At 48.2% G+C, this 23,520-nt stretch overlaps 1 protein-coding gene across 1 annotated transcript in view; it reads right to left on the bottom strand.

Annotated features, from left to right (window-relative positions):
* Positions 1–18,615: 18,615 nt before the first annotated feature.
* The window catches only part of LOC144735254 (myosin-7-like), a 43,219-nt gene continuing 38,314 nt past the window's right edge, over positions 18,616–23,520 (bottom strand). The window contains exons 37-41 of the mRNA XM_078617754.1: positions 23,258–23,428; positions 22,640–22,744; positions 21,942–22,037; positions 21,338–21,472; positions 18,616–20,088 (exon numbers count right to left, since the gene is read on the bottom strand). Of these exons, the coding sequence (XP_078473880.1) occupies positions 20,074–20,088; positions 21,338–21,472; positions 21,942–22,037; positions 22,640–22,744; positions 23,258–23,428 (522 nt within the window). The 3' untranslated portion in view covers positions 18,616–20,073. The remainder of the gene's footprint in view (positions 20,089–21,337; positions 21,473–21,941; positions 22,038–22,639; positions 22,745–23,257; positions 23,429–23,520) is intronic.

Raw genomic sequence — 23,520 nt, 5'->3', positions numbered from 1 at the left:
TAATTAAATAACCATTTAACAAACATATACAGTATATAATGCTGAATGCATAGCTCTACTTTGTTAACTATTCATATGCCTATTTAAAAACTGCTCATCAGAGAACATTTTGAACATTGACTTATCATCCGACCACATGGTAGGTATTAAGCACAGTCTCCAAATGTTAACTATTCATCTGCTATACAGAAGGGCCATTACCCTAAACGTTACGTATTATATATTGTTGTTTCTTTCAAGGCCAAAGTGTCTTGTAACGAATGTTATCGCACATATATATTATTATACAGTAGCGGCGTTACCATTCAATGGATGGATGGCACACAGCGCGACTCCCAGGCGTTGGTCTATGGGAATTTGTTTCAAGTCCTGGGCATTCATTGTGAAGTTGTTGAAACGGGAAAACCACTTTAAGGAGACGTACATGCGTATTTACACACGTCGCCATGGATTCAGCTCAAATACCCAGCCGCTCGTTTGTGCCGTTCCCTGTTTGCGCGTATTAATCACGGCCTGAGAGCAAATGCCGAGCAAACAACACCGCGTGTATGTGCCCCCCTCTCTCTCTCTTAATAGAGGCACATCACAAATTTTCACATGATTATATGCGACTTCGTTGGGCTATCATTTGTGGCCAGGTCGCTTCTGAAAAAGAGCTATACAGCTCAGTGGGCCTTACCTGGTCACAAACAATTGAGTGGATACATCTAAAATTACAACTTTAATTTGATGTTATTAATCCATTCAAAAGAAGAAGAAGACCTGGTAAAGTGTAACGTTTTCGTTTAAAACACAACTAAACGGTTATATATATGGGCTCGTCCTCATTCGTACTTCTTGCACGAAACACGCGTTTGCTGTGAATGGGGCAGGATTAGGCGTGGTCTCAATATGGGTTGTGTTCACCCAGGGCGATTCATGCAGTTGTATAAAACGGTTAAAGGGAATGCTGCGAGATTGTACGACTTCGCGTGTGTGCGTTATAACGCCACCAATGGCAACGGGAGGGGGGGGGGGTGCCGTGGAGAAATTGTTTAGCACAGTGGACTTGCTATCCAGAGGTCGCCGGTCCAATTCAATCTCCTGGCGCGGCAGTAGCGCTTCATACATCAGCCAGCCCTGCCACCCTCCTGTCTCTGTCGTTTGCGTGTGGTGGGGTAAAGTGTGGGTACTTCCACCTTTTCTAAGATTGCCTGGCAGGTGTGGAAGATTGACCAAACACCCTCTTTGGATGGGGGTTTCTCGGCAGTGGCGTGAACAGGAAATTTCAGGGCTACTCCTTTATCTGTAAGTATGAAAATGTAAAATACGAAATGCAAGTTTCCGCTCCTAGAGATGTGAGCAAAACGTGGACACATTGAAAATGTGTTCACACTGGAACCAGAATAAACTGATGGACAATCCACCAGTTTGATAATGTCAAAACTGAGTTTGGTAATGAACACTAACTGGACAATGTACCGAAAGAGGAACGTTTTCAACCAGTGCACATTACCCGCGATGCCATACGGATCAGAAACAAACAAAACACGCGTGCAAAAAAAATCAAAGGAGGGGCACATGCTTGGAATTGCACTGAGAGGCAGAAAGAGAAGAAGATAAAGCATGGATCAGGGGAACAAAGGCAAATTAGAGGCACGGGTCATCGTGGTTACAGGGGACGATGTGCAATGGACGAGACAGATGAAAGAATGGCAGTAGAAGGATGGAATACTCCCAAGAGGACGACCACTGCAGAGATGGATTAATAAGATCGCTTCGGTAGCAAGATGCGTCGTGGCATCATAGAACCGCGAGCGATCGCGACGGCATGGAGAGGCCTTCATCCAGCAGCGGAGAGACAATGGATATCGCTAATGATGATGATGAATATCGGAACGTTGAGTCCAGGCACACATTAATATTTCTCCTTCGATATCAAGATACCTTTGTTTAAAACAGATTACTTCTCCCAAACCTTAGGTTTAAAAGTAGTCAACAAACTAACCGCCGGGTGCGGAGACGACATGATCCAGCAGTGGACAGAGAAAGGGCTGTGCACACACCAGAGGTCGCAAACGGGTTTTGATTCCTTACCCGTACCCGGCCGCACCAGGGTCGCAAACGGGTACCCGTACCCGGCCGGGTACGGGTAGGGTACGGGTATCGGGTACCTGATTGCGACCTCTGGGATGAAGCCATGTTGCAGGCTTGGGTGGGTTGATTCTAGGAACTTGAATTGTGAGAAGAGACAAGACGTTGGGAAATGAGTGACAAACGGTTACTCACTAGTGACTCACGGTCTACCCGTACCCGTACCCGGCCGCACCAGGGTCGCAAACGGGTACCCGTACCCGGCCGGGTACGGGTAGCCGGGTATCGGGTAGGGTACGGGTATCGGGTACCCGGTTGCGACCTCTGACACACACAGACAGGCCCATTACTGCTGTCCCCTCGGTGTGAATGTCTCAACGCCAATGAATAATGGACGGCCTTGGTGGGGATGTTTTAAAAAAGCAACGCACTTACATTCCGCGTGTGTTTAGGAGAAAGGGTATAGACTGCCAAGTGGGGAGGAGCGGTGGCGCAGTGGTTAGCACACTGCACCGTTAACCTTAGCCACACACGTTCAATTCCCGGCCGTGGCTAACATCGGTGGCGAGATACATCTGAACCGCTTCTCAATGGGCCCGCAGCCACCAACAGTCGAGTTTTGGAGGGGAAAGGAGCCCAGCACAGCAGCCAGCCAGGAAACTCGAGGCTTGAATTTTTTTGTTGTTTAAGAGTACAGGAGGTATGATCGTTGATTAATATCATTCACATACACCGCGAGTGGGCACATCAACGTTCGATGATCATATTCTAAAGGTTTTTTCGGTAAAGTCACGTAGGTAAAAAAAAATTAAATTAATAAAAGTAAAATAAAAATAAAATAAAAATCACGACGTTTCGGAGGCAACACAAGCTTCCGTCTTCAGGTGGAACCGTTACAGCACGATTGCTGTATCAAGTAAATGTTGCCTCCGAAACGTCGTGATTTTTATTTTATTTTTATTTTACTTTTATTAATTTTAATTTTTTACCTACGCGACTTTACCGAAAAAACCTAAGAATATGAATACTTGCAGTCACGAAAGCTTCAAATCTAGAAGTTCGATGATCATTTGATCAGGCGAAGGAGTCGCGATGGCAGGCGATAGTCGCGTTGGGATCCATCACCCCGCGCCCTCCAAGTGGATTATTTTGACAGCTGCCAATCTCAAACAGGAATGGGTGTCACGCTGAGAGCGATAATTACTCTTTGCTGCAAAGAAGCGCAACGTGCAGACATCTGCTCTTTATTGTATATATATCCCGCGTCCCCGCGGCATACATTCCTGGGGGCGGGGGGGGGTGATGGGGTGGTTGTGAGTGTTTGATATGGGGAGGGGTATATGAGGCAGGTGTATGGGATACATGCACACGCATTCATGTGCACAAAGGCATATGCATACCCACTGATATGCGTGCAAAAGAAACAAAGGCAAAATTCCCAGTGTAGCCTTAACAGACGGCTGGGGCAAGTGCTGTTCGCGAGCATCTGATGAAGGCCGGCACGGCACACGAGGGGGTGGGTGGCCAGCACCACGCCCGGCCGCCTTTGTCTCCCCAATGCCGATGCTTACACACTGCACATTTCAAGGCTGAGTTTACCGTAGTTTTCCCTTTGGGGTAAAGCGATGGCCAACACAGAGTATATATATATATTTTTTACCTTTTATTTAATCCAAGCAGATAAGGCCCACTGAGCTATGGAGATGGGTTTTTGTTTTAAAGCTCCCTAGCCCCAAATGAAGGCTTAACGAAGTGGCTTATCATCATCATCGTGTGGACAATTTATTGCAGTCAGATACCCTGAACGCGAAGTACGCCCCGCGTTTAAAACGAACAGGGAGCGCAACCGACGGGCAGATCTGACGGATAAACGAACGGGTTGAACCTCAGGTTGGAAAACATGAAAACTTTTAAGAACATACACTCAAACAATAAAAAAAATTTTTTATCAGGATTTTATTATGTAAACTATTCAACTGCTTAAAACTATTAACTATTTTTTTTATGTTATCCACTGAACTATATAGCTCTTTTTAAGAAACGACTTCGCCACAAATGCTTGCTCAACGAAGTGGCTCATCATGTCGAAATCTACAGCAGTCACAAAACTCTAAACGCGTGGCGATGTCGATTAGAAATGTGGAGGGGAAACCCGGAGAAAAATCCACGCGACCTCGGGGAGAGCGACAGAGAGACAGAGAGAGAGAGACACACGCCAACAACAAATATACAACAGGCGTCAGGATCGGAATGGAAACCCACGGCCACTCTACTCTGTGTTTTTTTCGGTAAAGTCACGGAGGTGAAATAAATATTAGTTTCATTTTTATAATAATAAAAAATAATAAAAATAACTAAATTAGTAATTTTCATTTTTTTAATAATACTAAATATAATAATAATAAAATGCAAATAACTAAATTAGTTATTTTCTTGGTTCTTTCGGTAAAGTGACTTTACCGAAAGAACCAAGAAGATGAATCCCTGCAGTCACGAAAGCTTTAAATCGAAATTTAAATTAGTTATTTTCATTTTAATATTTTTTATTTTATTTTTTATTTTCCTCTACGTGACTTTACCGAAAGAACCAAAGATATATAGATCATTGCAGTCACGAAAACTTCAAATCTAGAACCCACGGCCACTCGTTTAATACCAGGCGAGGCAGAGTTAGCGCGTGGGTGCCACCGTGGTGGTGGTGGAGGATGAGGACACATGCGGAGAAGCGTGGCTTCTAGATTTTAAGTTTTCGTGACTGCAAGGGTCCATACTCTTTGATTTTTTTCGGTAAAGTCACGTAGGTAAAAAAATAAAATTAAAATAAATTAAATCACGACGTTTCGGAGTCAACACAAGCTTCCGTCTTCAGGTGGAACCGTCACATCAAAATTACTGTATCACCTGAATACGGAACCTTGTGTTGCCTCCGAAACGTCGTGATTTAATTTATATCTATTTTATATTTTTTACCTACGTGACTTTACCGAAAGAACCAAAGAGTAAGAAGCGTGGCTGCCAATTTTGGGTACCACACGATGAGTCGCTGTTGTTTTCGGATGTCGGGCAATGGACAAGATGAGAGAGAGAGAGAGGGGGCCCAAGATGAGCGAGGGTTTTTGTTGCGTGCCGAGGGGGTAATTGGACATGTTTGAGGATGAGTGCCATGCCCCTTTGATGTCGGGTCGCCAGCAAATGCACACAGCAGCAATATTCTCGCCAAACTGTTTCCACGCAACTTTCACATCTAAAGCAGCATCGCACGGATTGTGAACAAATGTGTTTCATGGTCGTCACCATCATCAACATTGGCCAATCCACTGCTGGGTGATGGCCTCCCCAATCCGCAGCCGTCTCTCACGATCTTAAGATGCAATAATTATCCACCCAGCTGCTGTACACCAGCTGAATGCATCGCTCCGTCTCCTCTACAGCACACACACGACTACAGTACACACTACAGTACACACACAACTACAGGAAACATATACAGTACACACAACTACAGTACACACACCTCTACAGTACACACGACTACAGTACACACTACAGTACACACACAACTACAGTACACACTACAGTACACACATAACTACAGTACACAGATAACTACAGTACTCACTACAGTACACACATAACTACAGTACACACGACTACAGTATACACACCGCTACAGTACACACATATCTACAGTATACACAACTACAGTATACTCACTAAAGTACACGCACCTCTACAGTACACACAACCACAATACACACCTACAGTACACACATAACTGCAGTACACACAACTACAGCACACACATAACTACAGTATACACTACAGTACAAACACCTCTGCAGTACACATAACCACAGTACACATACCTACAGTACACACATAACTACAGTACACACACCACTACAGTACACACACCTACAGTACACACACACACACAAAACCACAGTAGAAATCTACAGGTACAAACAGTCGTTTTTATTCGTAAGTCTGGCCACTGTTCATTGTGTGTGTATATCACTACAACGAAAGTACGGATTTTGTAACATTCTATCCAAGCTGCGCTATGGACATGTCAACGTTGGAGTTCGATTCCCATTCACGGATAACAGCAATCATCAGTGACGCTGTCCTGGGGTCTGTCCATTTCAGCAGTCCGCAGTGACCAGCGTGGTGAAGTATGGTCAAACAAGCCCAGTGAGCGACACGTGGTGTGTGTACGGCACAAACCATTGTACAGGGTGGTCCAGATGTCTTGTACCCCCCCCCCCCACACACAATTAATTGACCCCATAACACTGTTTTCCTTTTCATATATCTGTCTTAGATAAACCTTACTTATAAAACATTAATTTCGATTTAAAGCTTTTGTGACTGCAGGGATTCATATTATGTTTTATTTTTATAATTTTATTATTTCCCTTCTACGTGACTTTACCGAAAGAACCAAGAATTATGAAAAAAATATTACGTTTTACAAAATGAAATGGGGGGGGGGGGGGTCACAATAAATCTGGACCACCTGCAGGACTCATACGATTGAAGCCCCCCCCCCCCCCCAAGATCTATGGAATATAACGACGATGTATAAGTACCGTACACATTGTTTCAGAATAGCAGAAGTTATTTACAGATTCTAGTGCAGCATTAACTTCACTTGAATGATTACAAATCAAAGTCGCGACTCGTGTTATTTGTGTGTGACCGCTTTTACGACAAATATTTATTGTGCCGATGAACGAAACAAGTTAATGTGGTCATTAGGCGTACGATGCGTAACATTTATGGCGCCCGAAAGAGAGAGAGAGAGAAAGACGTGCCCACGTTTGTTCATGCGGGCTTTAGTGTTCAGCGGGATTATTTTAACCCCTTTGTCTTACGACTGCCATTGTTTCATAAAAAAAAAACACAGATGCACCCACAGCTCCACTCCCCTGCCAAGATTTAAATGCAATGATTAACCCAGATTAGGGAGAAGCAAAAGTCCTTTATAATAATTCGGAGTTACTGTTGCAATCGCGGACCCCCATTCATATTTGCGGTCCCCATTGTCCACCCCCTCTCCTTCTCCCCACAAGACAAACCAGCCCTCCCCCTCTCGTTCCCCACTGTTCTTCAAAATTAAATAATTCTCCTTTAATCCTCCCAAAAAGAAGAGCGAGGAGAGAGAGAAAAAAAAATCTCCCCCTCCTCCCCAAGTCATTAATAACCACGTGCGTTCAGCCTGGGGGAGGGGGAGGGGGGAGGGACACTTGGGTTGACTTCTGAGACCGATTTATCTCCAAGGAAACTATTGTTTGAATAGATTCCCGCTAATTAAGATGCGCCCTCACCAAAGGGGAGTGGAGGATGGAATTACTCTTACTGTCGTGACTTGTGGCGAAGAAGTTTGCGACGTTTCCCGATATATGGCGATGCTACGTCGACCCTTGCACCATACGATAATCGTCAGAGACGCCACCTACGCATATATTGCATATCGCAATTATTTCTTTAAAATATGCTGCATATGAAATAGTGATAATAATAATTAACTTTAACATGACCTCGCCTCCCGTAGGCATCGAGGAGGTGCCGGGCACTGGCTTGGTAGCAAAATGCGTTACAACGACGTGTGGCCGAATCTCCATCTGTTCCATCTGTACGGCGTACGAGTGTTGATGTGCCCCTTCTCCCACTTAATAAATAATAAATACACTCGTCATTAATTAGCGCTACGCTGCGCTACGAATACGTTGACCCGAGTTGGATTTCCACTCACGGCCACCAACCGGTCCTGGGCCTCCTCTAGGTCGACTCAGCCTCAAATGAGTACCTGGTGCGGTGTGTAAAAACATCGCCACTGGGGAGACAAAGGCGGTCGGGCGTGGTGTTAGCCACACCCTCGTGTGCCGTGCCGCTCTTCATAGGTGCTCGCCAACAGCACTTGCCCCCACAGTCTGTAAAAGGCTATAAGGGGACTCATTGTATTTGTGTGCGCACCTCGGCATGTTGTGCGGATTGTGCGATGAATGTTGCGTGAATGCAGCTACAGTACCGTATGAAACCTCTGCCGCATATGACGACGATGATTTCAGCCCATTAGGATGATCGGAGTTCGCGCAGGGAGCACACAACCATCACGCGAACTCCGATCACTCTTCGCAGCGGGGTTTGGCTGGGCCATCAAACAAAGACGGTCACCGCATCGCGCGATGTCACGTGCGCTTCCGAGGCCCTCTGCAACGCTCTTCCGATATTAGGAAGCCACTGGAGCTCTTCACTTGTAAATCCAGATTGAACTTCTTTTCTTCTGTGTGGTTCGTTTTGTTGTCCTTCCACCGCACCTCCGATGAGCACGTTCGGCGTGGCTACTACGTGCGCTGTTGCTGCTGCATTGGCATTGAGCAGATGTTGGGCAGGCACGTGTCCCGCCATGGTAGGATAGAAAAGTGTAATTATTTGCTAAGGATACGCCACCTCAATAACGACACCATGTACCGATAGTCTCGCAATAAAGTTTAGAATTGACCAATCACTTGGTTTTTTTTCTTTCTAAAGTGTTGTTAATTCGAGTAAAATATGTGAAGTCGGCCAGATGAATAAAAAATGTCTTATGAAAAAATACGTAAGTTATACTGTATGTCAATCCACTTTTGTAGAGTTGGTTATTTGACCATACTTCACCACGCTGGTCAATGCGAGTTGGTGAAGCGGTGGGGCAGATCGGGAGTGGGAGGGGAGTTAAGGAGGGGAACCGATTTAGATGCCACTCGCGATTGATGTCACCAGTGGCCCGGAATTGAACTTAGGTGGCCAGCTTCACGCAGCCTAACAAACTCAAATCCAAGACCAAGATTCGCAATCAACTTTGGTATTAAGAAAAAACATTGATTTAGAACGCAGTGACTCGTAAAAGATGTAAACATTCATATTTGATTTGTTTAAGTGGAATAATAGTTATACTTATGGTTAGAACCCGGTGTACAACTCAAGGAGACATCCACAACAACGTACGCCAACAACGCGCCGCCGTATCGCATCACGAAAATCCGACAAAGCACGGTCGAAGAGGAACATATCAAGACGGACTGAAGAGGCAGACAGTTCAGAAGACTCTGTGATGAGACGCGGAATGTCGGCTTCTTTGTTCCCAACCGGCCACTCTTTTTGAACATCTGTGCAGGTAAAGGTAACTTCATTTTTCCCAGCGTGTTGGTCACGTAATTTACTCGAGTCGTTGTACGTCTTGTAGCTTTATGTCCCATAGGGGATGGAGAGGAGTAAGTAAGTTGTACGTCTTCCAGCGGAGGCCTCATTCTCAGCGGAAGAGGGAGGCGGTGGGACTTTTTTTCCGGATTGAATTAGAAACATTGACGGACCTCTCTAACCTTTGACCCGAGTTTAGGAAAAAAGAAAGAACGCGTGACCACCCGCTTAGGGCACAATAAGCGGTGTGCGTCCCCTGCTGGACTGACATTTTTCTTCTTAGACTCAGTGACGCCACCTAGGCAGCTCCGAGAGGGTACTGGAGGAAAGTCGCCTTCGCCGTGTCTCCTGTCCAAACTTACAGAGTCTTTTGCCCAATATTCTGCACAGGCCACCGCTTCTGGTGTTGGCATTGGCAAATCTTGAGGAGTGCATTGTGGGTGCTGCAGGGCATCTCGGGAGATGAGCCGTGATTTGCTTCTCCTGACAAGCACATTGTTGAAGAAGCCCCATGATTCGTGAGAGAGTTGCATCTGCGGAATGCCGATGACAACTCGGTATGTCGAGGACCGCAAAGCTTGGGAAATAGTTGGCACCGGCATCATCGCAGCCATACACCGCTCCCATACCCCTGACGCAATCACATATGGCTCAACCGCCATCGGTGTAAATGTACAGGGTGTTCCAGATGTATTGTGACCCCAATTTAATTCTTTACAACTTAATTTTTTTAGCAAGGTTTATGTAAAACAGACATGAATATCTAAAGGGGGAATTTTTTTTTTGCCTCACTTCATACAGTAAATCTGGCTGTGACGGTCCCACCTGATGACGGAGTCTTGTGTTGGACTCCGAAACGTCGTGATTTATTATTTTATTTATATTATTACATTTATTAATTTTCATTTTTACCTACCTGACTTTACCGAAAAAAACCTAAGAGTAGGGGAAAAAAGTGTTAGGGGCCAATGGGGGGGGGGGGGGGGGGGGTCACAAGACATGTGGACCACCCCGTACTTCTTTCGCACAGTACGTAGCCAAGCTTGCTCTATAGTTTCACATTCACAACATCGGCCGTACGATGACGGAGACTGGAACCGTACATGTTTAGCAAAGCGCGGTGGTGGGTGACGGCGCCGAGTGGGGCGATTAAAACGTCGCATCTCTGATTTAAGTGCCTCGGGGCCTTTAAGAGAGGGAAGCCTCAATAGGTGCGGCGCGCACACCGCCCGTACCTCTGCCATGAGCCCCACGGGTTGCTGCTGCTGCTGCTGCCTCCTCACTCCTTGACCCTTTCCCCGCACGCGCAATTACAGCCGCGTGGAGATTCACCCCCCCCGCCTCCCCTAGACGTTATCTGCTAAAACGGCAAATTGCTTCCAGGTGCGTTTTTGTGTGATGACGACATATGTAATATTGCACGCCAAGTCCTCCTGGCGAGGTGGGTTTTTTTGTACATCTTTTTCCAAAGCAGTAAATTATAGTAATAATAAACATATAATTCGTAGACGCAAACATCGCACCTCCAGGCTTTGACATTCCTACTCCTCCTCCTGCTCGAAGACACGGGTGTTAACATCGGGATCAGAATGTTTATTTATACTGCAGGAATTCGATGAGCTATGAAGCTCTTTTTCACCAGATGTCCAGTGAGGGCACGAGGTCAGAACGTTACAACAACAAACAATATAAAAAAAACCACGATAGGTAGTGCAAAGTATAGCAAAGGTAAACAAATGGATAAAAAAAATACGTGCAAAAAAATAAAAATAATTATCTTACTAGGTAGAGCACACTGAGCTATTAGCTTTTTTTTTCAGAGGCGACTGGCCAAAATTGATAGCTCAACGAAGTGGCTTATCATAAACTAACTCACCAATGAACTCATCGACTCACCCAACTAATCACCCACCTAACGTGCTCTGAAAAAGGGTCACTGCCAAAAACGTCGCATATTATATTTGTTTCCTCGTAAGGCCACAGTGTTGTGGACGAATGTTTTGAGTTTATTTATTTTTATATACATAAATGTATTTTTACGTGGCACACATGTAAACTATATAATGTGTACATTTTTTAAAATGTGTTTTCGAGTGGTGGCTATGTGTGCGTCAATTACAGACTGGACACTTTTCAAACAAGAAGTTCCAGCCCAAGGGGTTATCCAGATAACATTTTAATTATTTTTTTGTAACTTATCCCCCGGCAGAATCTGTTTTAAAGAACTATTGTTCTCCAAGTTGTATTTGAATGTGCAAGTAGTTCAATGCATTTACAACCAGTGTCTCATATCCGTCAACAAACAACAGAGAAGGGATTTTCTTCCGAGCAATTAAAAGGGCTTAATGATAACAAAAGATAAAGGCACAAACAGCAAACTTTAAATGATAATAGAACATTATTTTGGATTAATCTGTGGCGTTTTGTATTTTTAAACAGAAATGCAAAACGTGTGCTGCATAATCTAGATTTGAAGCTTTCGTGACTGCAGGAATACATACTATCTGGTTCTTTCGGTAAAGTCACGTAGGTATAAACTAAAATAAAAATAAATCACGACGTTTCGATTGCAACACAAGCAATCATCATCAGGTGGGAAAACCACTGCAAGAAAAACAAATTCAGCATTTGTTTTTCTTGCAGTGATTTTTTTCCTTGCAGTGGTTTTCCCACCTGATGATGATTGCTTGTGTTGCAATCAAAACGTCGTGATTTATTTTTATTTTATACCTACGTGACTTTACCGAAAGAACCAGAGAGTATGTATCCTGCATATAATAAACAATACGAAGTAGAAGCAGCTCTACATTCTCTCTGCTGCCACTGAGACATTGAGAGCCACTCTCAACCCTGATCCCAACAACACCACCACCACCACCACCACGTGGAGGTTAAGGTTGTGGGAACATTTCCTCCATTATTGGAACGATCACGGACTCCACCAAACTGCAAATGCGGCGAAATGCAAACCATCAGGCGTTAATCACCGATGAGTGCCCCAATACAGCCAAGCGTACTCTGGTGGAGCAAGCAATGGATTGACAAAGGGCTGTAAATTATACTGATTATTAAAACCCAGGTCACCCATGAGAAATATATTCCTGATCGCAGAGGATGTTTGCTGGCTTGCTAAGGGTCTGACGGCTGCTAACCACTTCGTATCGTGAGAGGGAGGCGATGTTGACTGTAGGACGGCAGAATCCACGAGCGAGTTTCATTCGAGTGACGTACAGAAGTAGGTGGACGATAGGAAGACCCTACGAATGTAAGGGCACTCCTTGAACGTAAGGGCATCAACAGCGATCCTATAAGGAGGACACTTAAGGCCAGGTGATGGGACGTGGTGGAAAGGGTAAAGGTGCAGCCCTGCAATAGCTGCCTCCCGCACCTCCGATTAGCACGATTGGCTATGTAAGGTACTAACACCTATGCAAGAGGGAGCTCTACTGAGCATTTTCAGAAGTTCGTCTACTCTTATACGCTGGCCAGACATATTGGAAGTAGTGGGAATACCCACATTTGACCCCACTACATGCGATCTGCCGATCGGCTAACTGTGGTGTATTCTTTGACACTGGGACAGTGGCAGTGGATTTAAGAGACTTGCACCATCGTTGCAGTTTTGCCTGTGTGGTTTTTTTCCCCTCTTCACCTGTTTGTTTTTTTATCTTTTCCGACTGGCGTGAGAAGCTGGGAGTTCTTCTCGGGTGATGGTGGTCTCTGGGTTTGAGACAACCACGTGGTCTATTTATAGTTTACGTTGGCCGTTGGTGGGGTTGGTGGGGTGCGTGGGGTGGTCGTGGGGTGGGTGGGGTGCGTGGGGTGGGTGGGGTGGGTGGGGTGCGTGGGGTTGGTAGGTGGGGTGCGTGGGGTGGGTGGGGCGCGTGGTGGGGTGGGTGGGGCGCGTGGTGGGGTGGGTGAGGTGCGTGGGGTGGGTGAGGTGCGTGGGGTGGGGGGGGTGGGTGAGGTGCGTGGGGTGGGTGGGGTGGGTGGGGCGCGTGGTGGGGTGGGTGAGGTGCGTGGGGTGGGTGAGGTGCGTGGGGTGGGTGGGTGGGGTGAGGTGCGTGGGGTGGGTGGGGTGGGGTGCGTGGGGTGGGTGGGGTGGGTGGGGTGCGTGGGGTGGGTGGGGTGCGTAGGGTGGGTGGGGTGGGTCGGTTGTGTGGGGTGGGTGGGGTGGGTGGGGCGGGGTGCGTGGGGTGCGTGGGGTGGGTGGGGGTCATAGAGCAGACGTGAGGTGCTGGGGGAATCCGTTCCGTCTGGCCCTCTTCTGGCAGGACTGCGGTGGTGCTGCTGTTGTGTTACGTGGTACGCGATTAAGTAGTGAAATTACTTACAGATGAGAGTGGAAGTTCAATCCCGATACAGTGTGTATGTGGCGGACCTCGTGTTTGAATGAGGGGGGGGGGGGGGGTGAAGTGGCACAGGAAGAGCCCAAGGTTCTGAGTTTGCCAGGGGGGTGAAGGAATTCATTGAAGGAATTAATGAGCCTCATTCAAGCCGCCAATTCATCAGCGGTGCAGCATGCGCTGTGAGTGAAATAATTAGCCGAAGAAACCGCGCGCCGCTCAGATTAATTCGTAACCGGTGCAGAAAATCGCGTGCATTGTATTCAAAACAGGTGCAGGCTTTAATTTTTATTTGGAAATTAACCAATGGACCGTGCCAAAACCGAGCCCAAATTTCACATCCTGTACAAGGTGGCCAATATGTCTTGTGACCGCCATTGAACTCTCCAAAACTGAAGATGTATCTTAAAAGTAGGGTTCATTTAAAACACAAATGAACATGCAAAGGGAGAACTAATTTTAGGGGTCAATGAATTGGGAGTCACGACATCTGGACCACCCAGTGTAAGGGAATCCCCTCCCACACAATTAGGACGTGGGGTGGAGGAGACCACAGCGACAGGTACACCAGCCACGAACATCTCTTGCCCAACATCCATCTAGCAGTAGAGAGAGGAGCGGAGCCGCGGAGGAGAACAGCCAGGCCGAACGCTGTAAGCGACGTTGCATCACAAGACGCTGTGTGGTCAGATCATGCTGAACGTGCGATTTGTGTAGAGTCACACCACCAGGGCCGCGCATTAGTAGCACCCCCTGGGTGGGTTTCAGTGGTCGTCTGGATCGGTGATCGAGGAGCGGAGAAGTGCACGAGGTTAGAAGAGGACACTCCATGAGCGGGGCGAGCGCAGGCAGGGCCACCCCGAGCGTCATCGTGCGGTTACTGCTCGATAACAGCACTTGCCCCGAAAGCTTGTTCAGATTATACACGGAGCGGTGGGGAGGGGTGATTCTTTGTCTTGCACAGGCCACGTGTTGCTGGAATGCGATATTGGGCCATGCGGTCGAGGCAGACGGATGGAGTAGGCAAGCCCGAAGGAAAGAACGCGATCGAAAATGAGTTCATCGCGGACGATGGGAGCGATGACATCGGATCGTGCGCGCGAGCCAGACGAACTATTTTTCTTGTTTTGCCAGGTAAAGCCCACCTGAGCCATCGGAGCTCTTTTGCAGAAGCGACCTGGCCACATGATAGCTCGACGAAGTGGCTGATTGTGTGGACATTTACAGCAGCCCAATACTCTAAAGCGCGTGGCGATGTTGATTACAAATGTGGAGGGAAAACCCGGAGATAAATACACGCGACCACGGGGAGAACGTGAACAATCTAAATATACAGCAGGCTTCACAGAGTCGGGATTGAACTCACGACCTCCTGTGGATTTCCCCTCCACATTTCGAAAAGCGCGTTTAGAGTATTTGACTGCTATAAATGTCCACGTGATAAGCCACTAAGTTGAGCGATCATTTTAGGCCAGGTCGCTTATGAAAAAGGGCTATTTCGCTGGGTCAGCCTTACTTGGTAAAATACAAAGTTTAGTAAGATACCGTTTGAAGTTGCGCCACCGTGTGGAAGTGTGCAGGGTGACTGGCCCGCAATTCAAGACCCGCAAGCCTGGTGATGATGTAATTGTGTCTACTCAAGTAGAAAAGTTGCCTCCCACTCACACGACTTCACCCACCCACCCATACGAGCACTCGTGAGCAGGCTAACCAAAAAACAATATCACCGTTACTCCGGCACCGGTTTATCGAGTAATCGATTACAAAGTGCTGTTAGCCAGTAGCAACCTACGAAGGCCGGCACAGCACACGAGGGGGTGGGTGGCCAGCACCACTCCCGACTGCCTTCGTCTCTCCAGTGACGATGTTTACACACCGCACCAGGTTCAGATATTCCTTACTGGTATTCTTAGTTTTTTTCGGTAAAGTCACGTTGGTAAAAAAAAGTTAAAATTAATAAAGGTAAAATAAAAATAAAATACAAATCATGATTTTTATTTTATTTGTATTTTACTTTCATTAAATTTAACATTTTTACCAACGTGACTTTACCGAAAAAACCTAAGAATATGAATCCTTGCAGTCACGAAAGCTTCAAATCTAGAATGAATTCCTTACTGGTGCTGGTGGCCGTGAGCGGGGAATGGAACTCGGGTTCGCCGGGTTCAACGCGCGGCGCGCTAACCGCTGCACCACCGCTCCCCACGCAGCGGCAGGCCACGTGCTCTTGCTGCCGCCTGCCGGGAGCGAGGAGGTCACTGGGCTGCTGCGAGACGAGGCGAGGGAGGGAGAGCATCCTCGGGATGCTGCTGCTGCCCCCTCTCGCTGCTGTCAGCTCAGCTGTTCTCTGACCACCCACCACCACCACCTAGCAACTCGTGTTGCCTTGTTCCTCCACCCCCACCCCCACCACTACCACCTAGCAACTCGTGTTGCCTTGTTCCTCCACCCCCACCACCACCACCTAGCAACTCGTGTTGCCTTGTTCCTCCTCCCCCCCCACCACCACCTAGCAACTCGTGTTGCCTTGTTCCTCCACCCCAACCACCACCTAGCAACTCGTGTTGCCTTGTTCCTCCTCCCCCCCCACCACCACCACCTAGCAACTCGTGTTGCCTTGTTCCTCCTCCCCCCACCACCACCACCTAGCAACTCGTGTTGCCTTGTTCCTCCTCCCCCCCCACCACCACCTAGCAACTCGTGTTGCCTTGTTCCTCCACCCCAACCACCACCTAGCAACTCGTGTTGCCTTGTTCCTCCACCCCAACCACCACCACCACCACCACCTAGCAACTCGTGTTGCCTTGTTCCTCCTCCCCCCACCACCACCACCTAGCAACTCGTGTTGCCTTGTTCCTCCTCCCCCCCCACCACCACCTAGCAACTCGTGTTGCCTTGTTCCTCCACCCCAACCACCACCTAGCAACTCGTGTTGCCTTGTTCCTCCACCCCAACCACCACCACCACCTAGCAACTCGTGTTGCCTTGTTCCTCCTCCCCCCACCACCACCACCTAGCAACTCGTGTTGCCTTGTTCCTCCTCCCCCCCCACCACCACCTAGCAACTCGTGTTGCCTTGTTCCTCCCCCCCCACCACCACCTAGCAACTCGTGTTGCCTTGTTCCTCCTCCCCCCCCACCACCACCACCTAGCAACTCGTGTTGCCTTGTTCCTCCTCCCCCCCCACCACCACCACCTAGCAACTCGTGTTGCCTTGTTCCTCCTCCCCCCACACCACCACCACCTAGCAACTCGTGTTGCCTTGTTCCTCCTCCCCCCCCACCACCACCACCTAGCAACTCGTGTTGCCTTGTTCCTCCACCCCAACCACCACCACCACCTAGCAACTCGTGTTGCCTTGTTCCTCCACCCCAACCACCACCACCACCTAGCAACTCGTGTTGCCTTGTTCCTCCACCCCAACCACCACCACCACCTAGCAACTCGTGTTGCCTTGTTCCTCCTCCCCCCACCACCACCACCTAGCAACTCGTGTTGCCTTGTTCCTCCTCCCCCCACCACCACCACCTAGCAACTCGTGTTGCCTTGTTCCTCCACCCCCACCACCACCACCACCTAGCAACTCGTGTTGCCTTGTTCCTCCACCCCAACCACCACCACCTAGCAACTCGTGTTGCCTTGTTCCTCCACCCCAACCACCACCACCACCTAGCAACTCGTGTTGCCTTGTTCCTCCTCCTCGACCACCACCACCACCTAGCAACTCGTGTTGCCTTGTTCCTCCACCCCAACCACCACCACCACCTAGCAACTCGTGTTGCCTTGTTCCTCCACCCCAACCACCACCACCACCTAGCAACTCGTGTTGCCTTGTTCCTCCACCCCAACCACCACCACCACCTAGCAACTCGTGTTGCCTTGTTCCTCCACCCCCACCACCACCACCTAGCAACTCGTGTTGCTTTGTTCCTCCCCCCCCACCACCACCACCTAGCAACTCGTGTTGCCTTGTTCCTCCACCCCCACCACCACCACCTAGCAACTCGTGTTGTCATTTTGCTCCGTACCCAGAATCAGAATATGAATGTACACCGGAAGAATCCGATGAGCTGCAAAGCTCTTTTTCACAGACGCCCAGTTGGGGCGGGTCAGAACGTTACAACGTCAAACGGTACAAACGCATCATAGGAGCAGTGCAAAGTCAAGCTAAACAAATCACTAGAAATATACATATATAAAACTAACCAATTTTTATTTCCCGTGGGTGGTGTTCTTGGGTAATTGTTGCTGTCTGCTAAAATGTGCTTACGAGATGTCATTTCCACGAATTACACGAAACAAAAGGGAATGTATTTATTATTTAGTATCGTTTTTTCAACTGTTGCTCTGGGAACTCCAAATCAAGTTCCAGCGGTCGAACCATGCGGCAGTAGTAGCAGCAGTAGTAACAGCAGTAGCAGCAGGAGTAGCAGCAGTAGCAGCAGTAGGAGTAGCAGTAGCAGCAGTAGCGTAGCAGCAGCAGTATCAGCGCGTCTGTCCATGTGACTACGACGTTCACGAGGGTACCCGCGGGAGATCAGGCTCGTGTTATTGTGAAATGAAGGCGAGTGGCATCAGAAAAGTTTTTTTGTCCAGATGTTTATTTTCAACCACACAATGATAGATAACAACCGCATGCAAAACACAAACTCTCCCGGAGTGGTACGATTGTCACCTCCAACCAACGAAGAGAATCATTTCTAATGTTTAACCATTGCGTGCCGTCGTTTCAACATCTGGGATTCGTTAGCTTGAAGCGATGATTACCGCAAAGCGCTCGCTCTAGCACGGCGGTGTGCCACGCGTTACAAAAGTTGTATTTCGATTTAAAGCTTTCGTGACTGCAGGGATTTATCTTCTTGGTTCTTTTGGTAGTCACGTAGAAGGGAAGTAATAAAATAATAAAAATAAAACATAATAAAATAATTCTCACGACGTTTCGGCCACAACGCAAGCACCCGTCCTCAGGTGAAGAATGACCTGAGGACGGCTGCTTGCGTTGTGGCCGAAACGTCGTGAGAATTATTTTATTATGTTTTATTTTTATTATTTTATTATGTTTTATTTTTATTATTTTATTACTTCCCTTCTACGTGACTTCACCGAAAGAACCAAGAAAACAGAAGTTGTGTCGCGTGCGGTACGTGCTGTTCGCTTGCCGGCTTGCACGGTGAATACTATCTCGACTGTAAGCGCGCGTAATCGATGAGCATCTCTTAGCAGGAATATTCATAATCGTTGCTTATTCTACGAAGATGGAATGGCAAGTCCTTCCTCTCTGTCCCTGGCCATGTGGCCATTTGCAGGTCCCCGGCTCAATCGCCACCCATCCGGCCTCATCGTGAGCTTTCTTCGCTTTGCCGCACGGCGGCTCTCTCCAACCTTCCTCCCAAGTTGTCAAGCAGCATCGATCCGAATATTTATTGTCACGGGAGGAATCCGATGAGCTGTGAAGCTTTTTTTCACGGAAACTTTTCTTTTCCCGTCTCTTGGCCTCTTTCCCAGCATCCTTCATTCCGGAACTTCCTTCGTCAAACGTTCACCGCCTTGAGTGGCCCAATCCACATGTTGCCATGTTTATTTAAATTTTCATTCAGATTTCCTCCTCCCCTATATGAAGCTGCTCTGAAAAGTTCATTATTTTGTCTTTCCATTGCTCTTGTTGCTCCACGCGACACTCAACTCGCATCTCAAGATACTTGCAGTCCTCGCTCTTTCTTTTCTCAGAGTCTCTTAAGTTTCTACCTCATGCAAAACTACTTCTCCACGCTGAAAACATCCTTCCAAAACTTCCAAAAAATCCTTCTCGAACGCACCACCCAGGGACTGCTCCGTCAAGGCAAAAATTAATCTGGAACTGCCCCGTGGTTTAGGTCACTGGGCATGTCGCCTGCTTGACTACTCTTGAGCGTTCTGTTTGTGAAACCGTGCATAATAGCGGGTCCTCTAACTACAGTACTGTAGCAGCCAGAGACAAACACACACACACCAGGGCCAGATTCATATTTTGCCGATACGGTCAAATCGCTTTACCTTTACCGATTTGACCCCCTTGTCACTTGGCAGTCACGAGGTCTCGGACGTACGTTTTAAACGTATAAAAAAAATCGAGTATCTGTTAGTATAATCATTAAGTGGCTTTTTTCACTTTGGCTAAGATGTGTCGAACAATTAGGACTCGGAGATAATTGTGTCCGCCTTTTTTGATACGAGAGAGATGTTTGAAAAATGGGCGTCGGACGTACTGAGACGAAATTGCTTTTTGGAGTATTTTTTTGTTTTTACGTCGTCTTAAAATATTCTTGTTATTGACTGAGGTCGTTGACCGATAAGAATTTTTATTTTTTATGGAACTGCCCCGGTGGTAATGGAGACGTGGGGACGTCGTTGTCAAGAATTGGACGGACGGGAGGCTTTCTTTGAATGTAGCCCCCCCCACCCCCGCTTGCTTGGAGCCACTGGTCACTCTTTACTCGTCGTGTTTCTGAAGAACAGGGGTTGGGGGACGAGGAAAGAATTCGGTTTGGTTTTACATTTAGAAAAAAACATTTGCGACCTCTGGATTGCAAGTTGCATGTGCCCACCATAACATTCCCTAAAAACTTGTTATGCGGATGATTACGTAAATCTCCCCAGATAGATACAACTCATATTGAAACCATGCCTAACTCTGCCGGCACAGCAGGACGTGTGCTTCGTGTAAGAAGTCACAGATGTTCCTACTGGACATCTGGTGAAAAAGACGCTCATAGCTGATCGGATTGATATATATTCTGATTCTGAAGTACAAACGAGCGCTCGCCGTTTACCCCGCGGATGCATTTAGTTGCATCGGAAAGGAGAGACCCGTACACTCCATTTCAAGTCCGGTATGCTAAACCATAACACACCACTGCAGTATTCTCAAATCATTTTCACCATATTATTTCAGGGACTCCTCAAGTTACGAACATATGACTTACGAACTTTCAGAGATACGAACAAACCTGTCCATATGTCCAGTTGCCTGTTCAGACCAAGAGTCTTAAGTTCCAACCGACATGCAATAGATGGCGGTGGTGGTATCTACATCTGCAGAACGTGAAGCACCAGTAGCATCTACATCTGCAGAACATGAAGAACCAGTGGCATCTACATCTGCAGAACGTGAAGAACCAGTGGTATCTACATCTGCAGAACGTGAAGAACCAGTGGCATCTACATCTGTAGAACGTGGAGAACCAGTGGCATCTACATCTGTAGAACGTGAAGAACCAGTGGCATCTACATCTGTAGAACGTGGAGAACCAGTGGCATCTACATCTGTAGAACGTGGAGAACCAGTGGCATCTACATCTGCAGAATATGAAGAACCAGTGGCATCTACATCTGCAGAACGTGAAGAAGAACCATTGGCATCTACATCTGTAGAACGTGGAGAACCAGTGGCATCTACATCTGCAAAACGTGAAGAAGCAGTGGCATCTACATCTGTAGAACGTGGAGAACCAGTGGCATCTCCATCTGCGTAACATGAAGAACCAGTGGCATCTACAGGAGATTATCCAACTGTTAAAGCCATTCCCCATGTTTAGTGTACACGCCGTACAACATGTTTGGAGTCGACGGGAGTCAAGTTGGACTCACGACCAAATCGACCTACGAACAGACCTCTGGAACCTAACTCGCCCGTTTAGTAGAGGAGTCCCTGTTACTGTAAGAACAAAACAACCTCAACTCAGGTGTGGGCTCACCTTCGTGACCACGTCTCGCGATTTGCTGCGAATCTTGTTGACCTGCGTCTCTGCCATGTCGGCTCGCTCCGCCGCATCATCCAGCTCGTGCTGCAGCTTCCGATACTTGGACAAGTTGCTGTTGGCGATCTCCTCCTGGAGACGCAGCCAACGCGGCACACGAACACACAGAGGGGCCGGCCGCTCGGTTTCACGCGAGGCCCACCCGGGCTCGGGATGGTTATTTATTTGCTCCCCAAACGGCGGCCCAGACAAAACGACTGAGATGGCAGCAGGAAACGTTACACGGGAGCGGGGGAGGTGGAGGGTTGACGGGGGTTCGCATAGAACCGGCCGGTACGACGGCAGCCAGCGCGTTACATGGGAGAAGGGAGGGTTCACAGGCGTTGCGTAGAACAAACGTCGGGAAATGTTACGAACGAAGAATTATGCACAATGGAAAAATCCTGGCTAGGGATCGAAATATCATGAAGTATTACACTCGTGAGAAGAGCGTAGTGTGTGGCATTTAATATAGCGAGGGTCAGAATGAGTTGGGGGTCAGGCGAGTGGTGAGTGTCTGATGAGAGGTTGGGTGGGGAGCATCTCGGCACAAGGTACTCACAGCTTCTTCGGAATGCCGCTTGTAGCTTTTCACTTTCAGCTGCAGTTTTTCGATGAGGCCTTGCATTCGTGACAAGTTTTTCCGGTCCTCTTCAGCCTTAAATTGGACATTGTGTCGGTGATTTAATCGGCAACAGGGTCGTGATTATAATGAAATGTACAGGGTGATCCGTTTCTAGATACTCCACTAATATATATTGATTGCAGAAAACCACCTTACTTTCTAAGCTTCTACAATCTCAATAGACTCATTCGAAAGGAGAAGAAAAAAATACGCTGACTCAAATGCTTGTGAATTTTGTCTGTGGCGGGGGATGGTGGTGTAGCGGTAAGCGCTACGCTGCGCTACGCTGCGCTACGAACCTGGCACTCCGAGTTCGAATCCTGCTCACGGACAACACCAGTGACGATTATTTGAACCGGTCCTGGGCCTCCCCTCGGTCGACTCAGCCTCAAATGAGTACCTAGTGCAGTGTTTAATCATCGCCACTGGGGAGACAACGGGAGTTGGGCGTGGTGCTGGCCACCCACGCCCTCATGTGCCGTGCCGGCCTTCATAGGCGCTCACTAACAGCACTTGCCCCAACAGTCTGTTACAGACTATATGGGGGATCTTTGTATTTGGGGGTGTCCGGACCCACCCCCCACCCACCCCAGAATCCCCGCGGCGGCTGTGCCCATGGTGACGAGGGCAAGTACCTGGTAGGTGAGCTCCTTCATCCGACGCTCGTACTTCCGGAACCCCTTCAGGGCTTCGGCCCCTTTCCTCTGCTCCATCTCCAGCTCATTGTCCAGCTCCCGCACCTGTGGGATGGAGAGCGGCTGTCGGTAAGCGCCTATGAAGGTCGTCGCGAGGGCTGAGCTTCTCATTTAATATCCCGATGATGATGATCCTAGAAGGCAATCTCCAGCGAAACATCGCGCAGAACGGCGGTGGAAACGTCGCCTGCTCTTCAGCATTCCTCGTCCGGTTTCACTGATGAACCAAATCCGATTGGCAAATTTGTCCACGCGATGACTTTATTTTTCATTGGATCTGTCGGGTGGTGGAGGTTTACAGTTAAACATTTGGGGTATTCCTGCTACTACCCACGAGTATATTATGGATGAGGTAGGCCTAGTCCTAGTCACTAGTTAAGTGACAAGGCATTCCTTGACGCAGGCCATCCATTACCAGTCAGTCGGCCAGTCGCTCGACACGACGCGTCGCTCATCAAAAACGCTGTCGCGCGGAAGCCTTTCTGATCCGCACATATACATCGTGTGTGGATTCGGCCGCCGCCGCCGTCACCACCGCCGCCCGACCCTCAGTCTCACCCTGCCCTCCAGCTTCTGGATCTGCTTCCTGCCGCCCTTGAGCGCGACCTGCTCGGCCTCCTCCAGCCGGTGCTGCAGGTCCTTCAGCGTCTGCTCCGCGTTCCTCTTCATGCGCTCCAGGTGAGCGCTCGTGTCCTGCTCCTTCTTCAGCTCCTCGGCCATCATCGATGCCTGCCCACGGACCGTCGTCACGCGACGTCGCAGCAACGTCACAGTGACGTCACAATGTCAAGCGCAGACCTCCCCCAGTTACCGAGCAAACG

This window comes from Lampetra planeri, chromosome 54 (assembly GCF_965212315.1).
Source record: "Lampetra planeri chromosome 54, kcLamPlan1.2.h2, whole genome shotgun sequence".
Classification (NCBI taxonomy): Eukaryota; Metazoa; Chordata; class Hyperoartia; order Petromyzontiformes; family Petromyzontidae; genus Lampetra; species Lampetra planeri.
The sequence above is the reverse complement of the archived record's forward strand: the minus strand, read 5'-3'. Positions and strand labels throughout refer to the sequence as shown.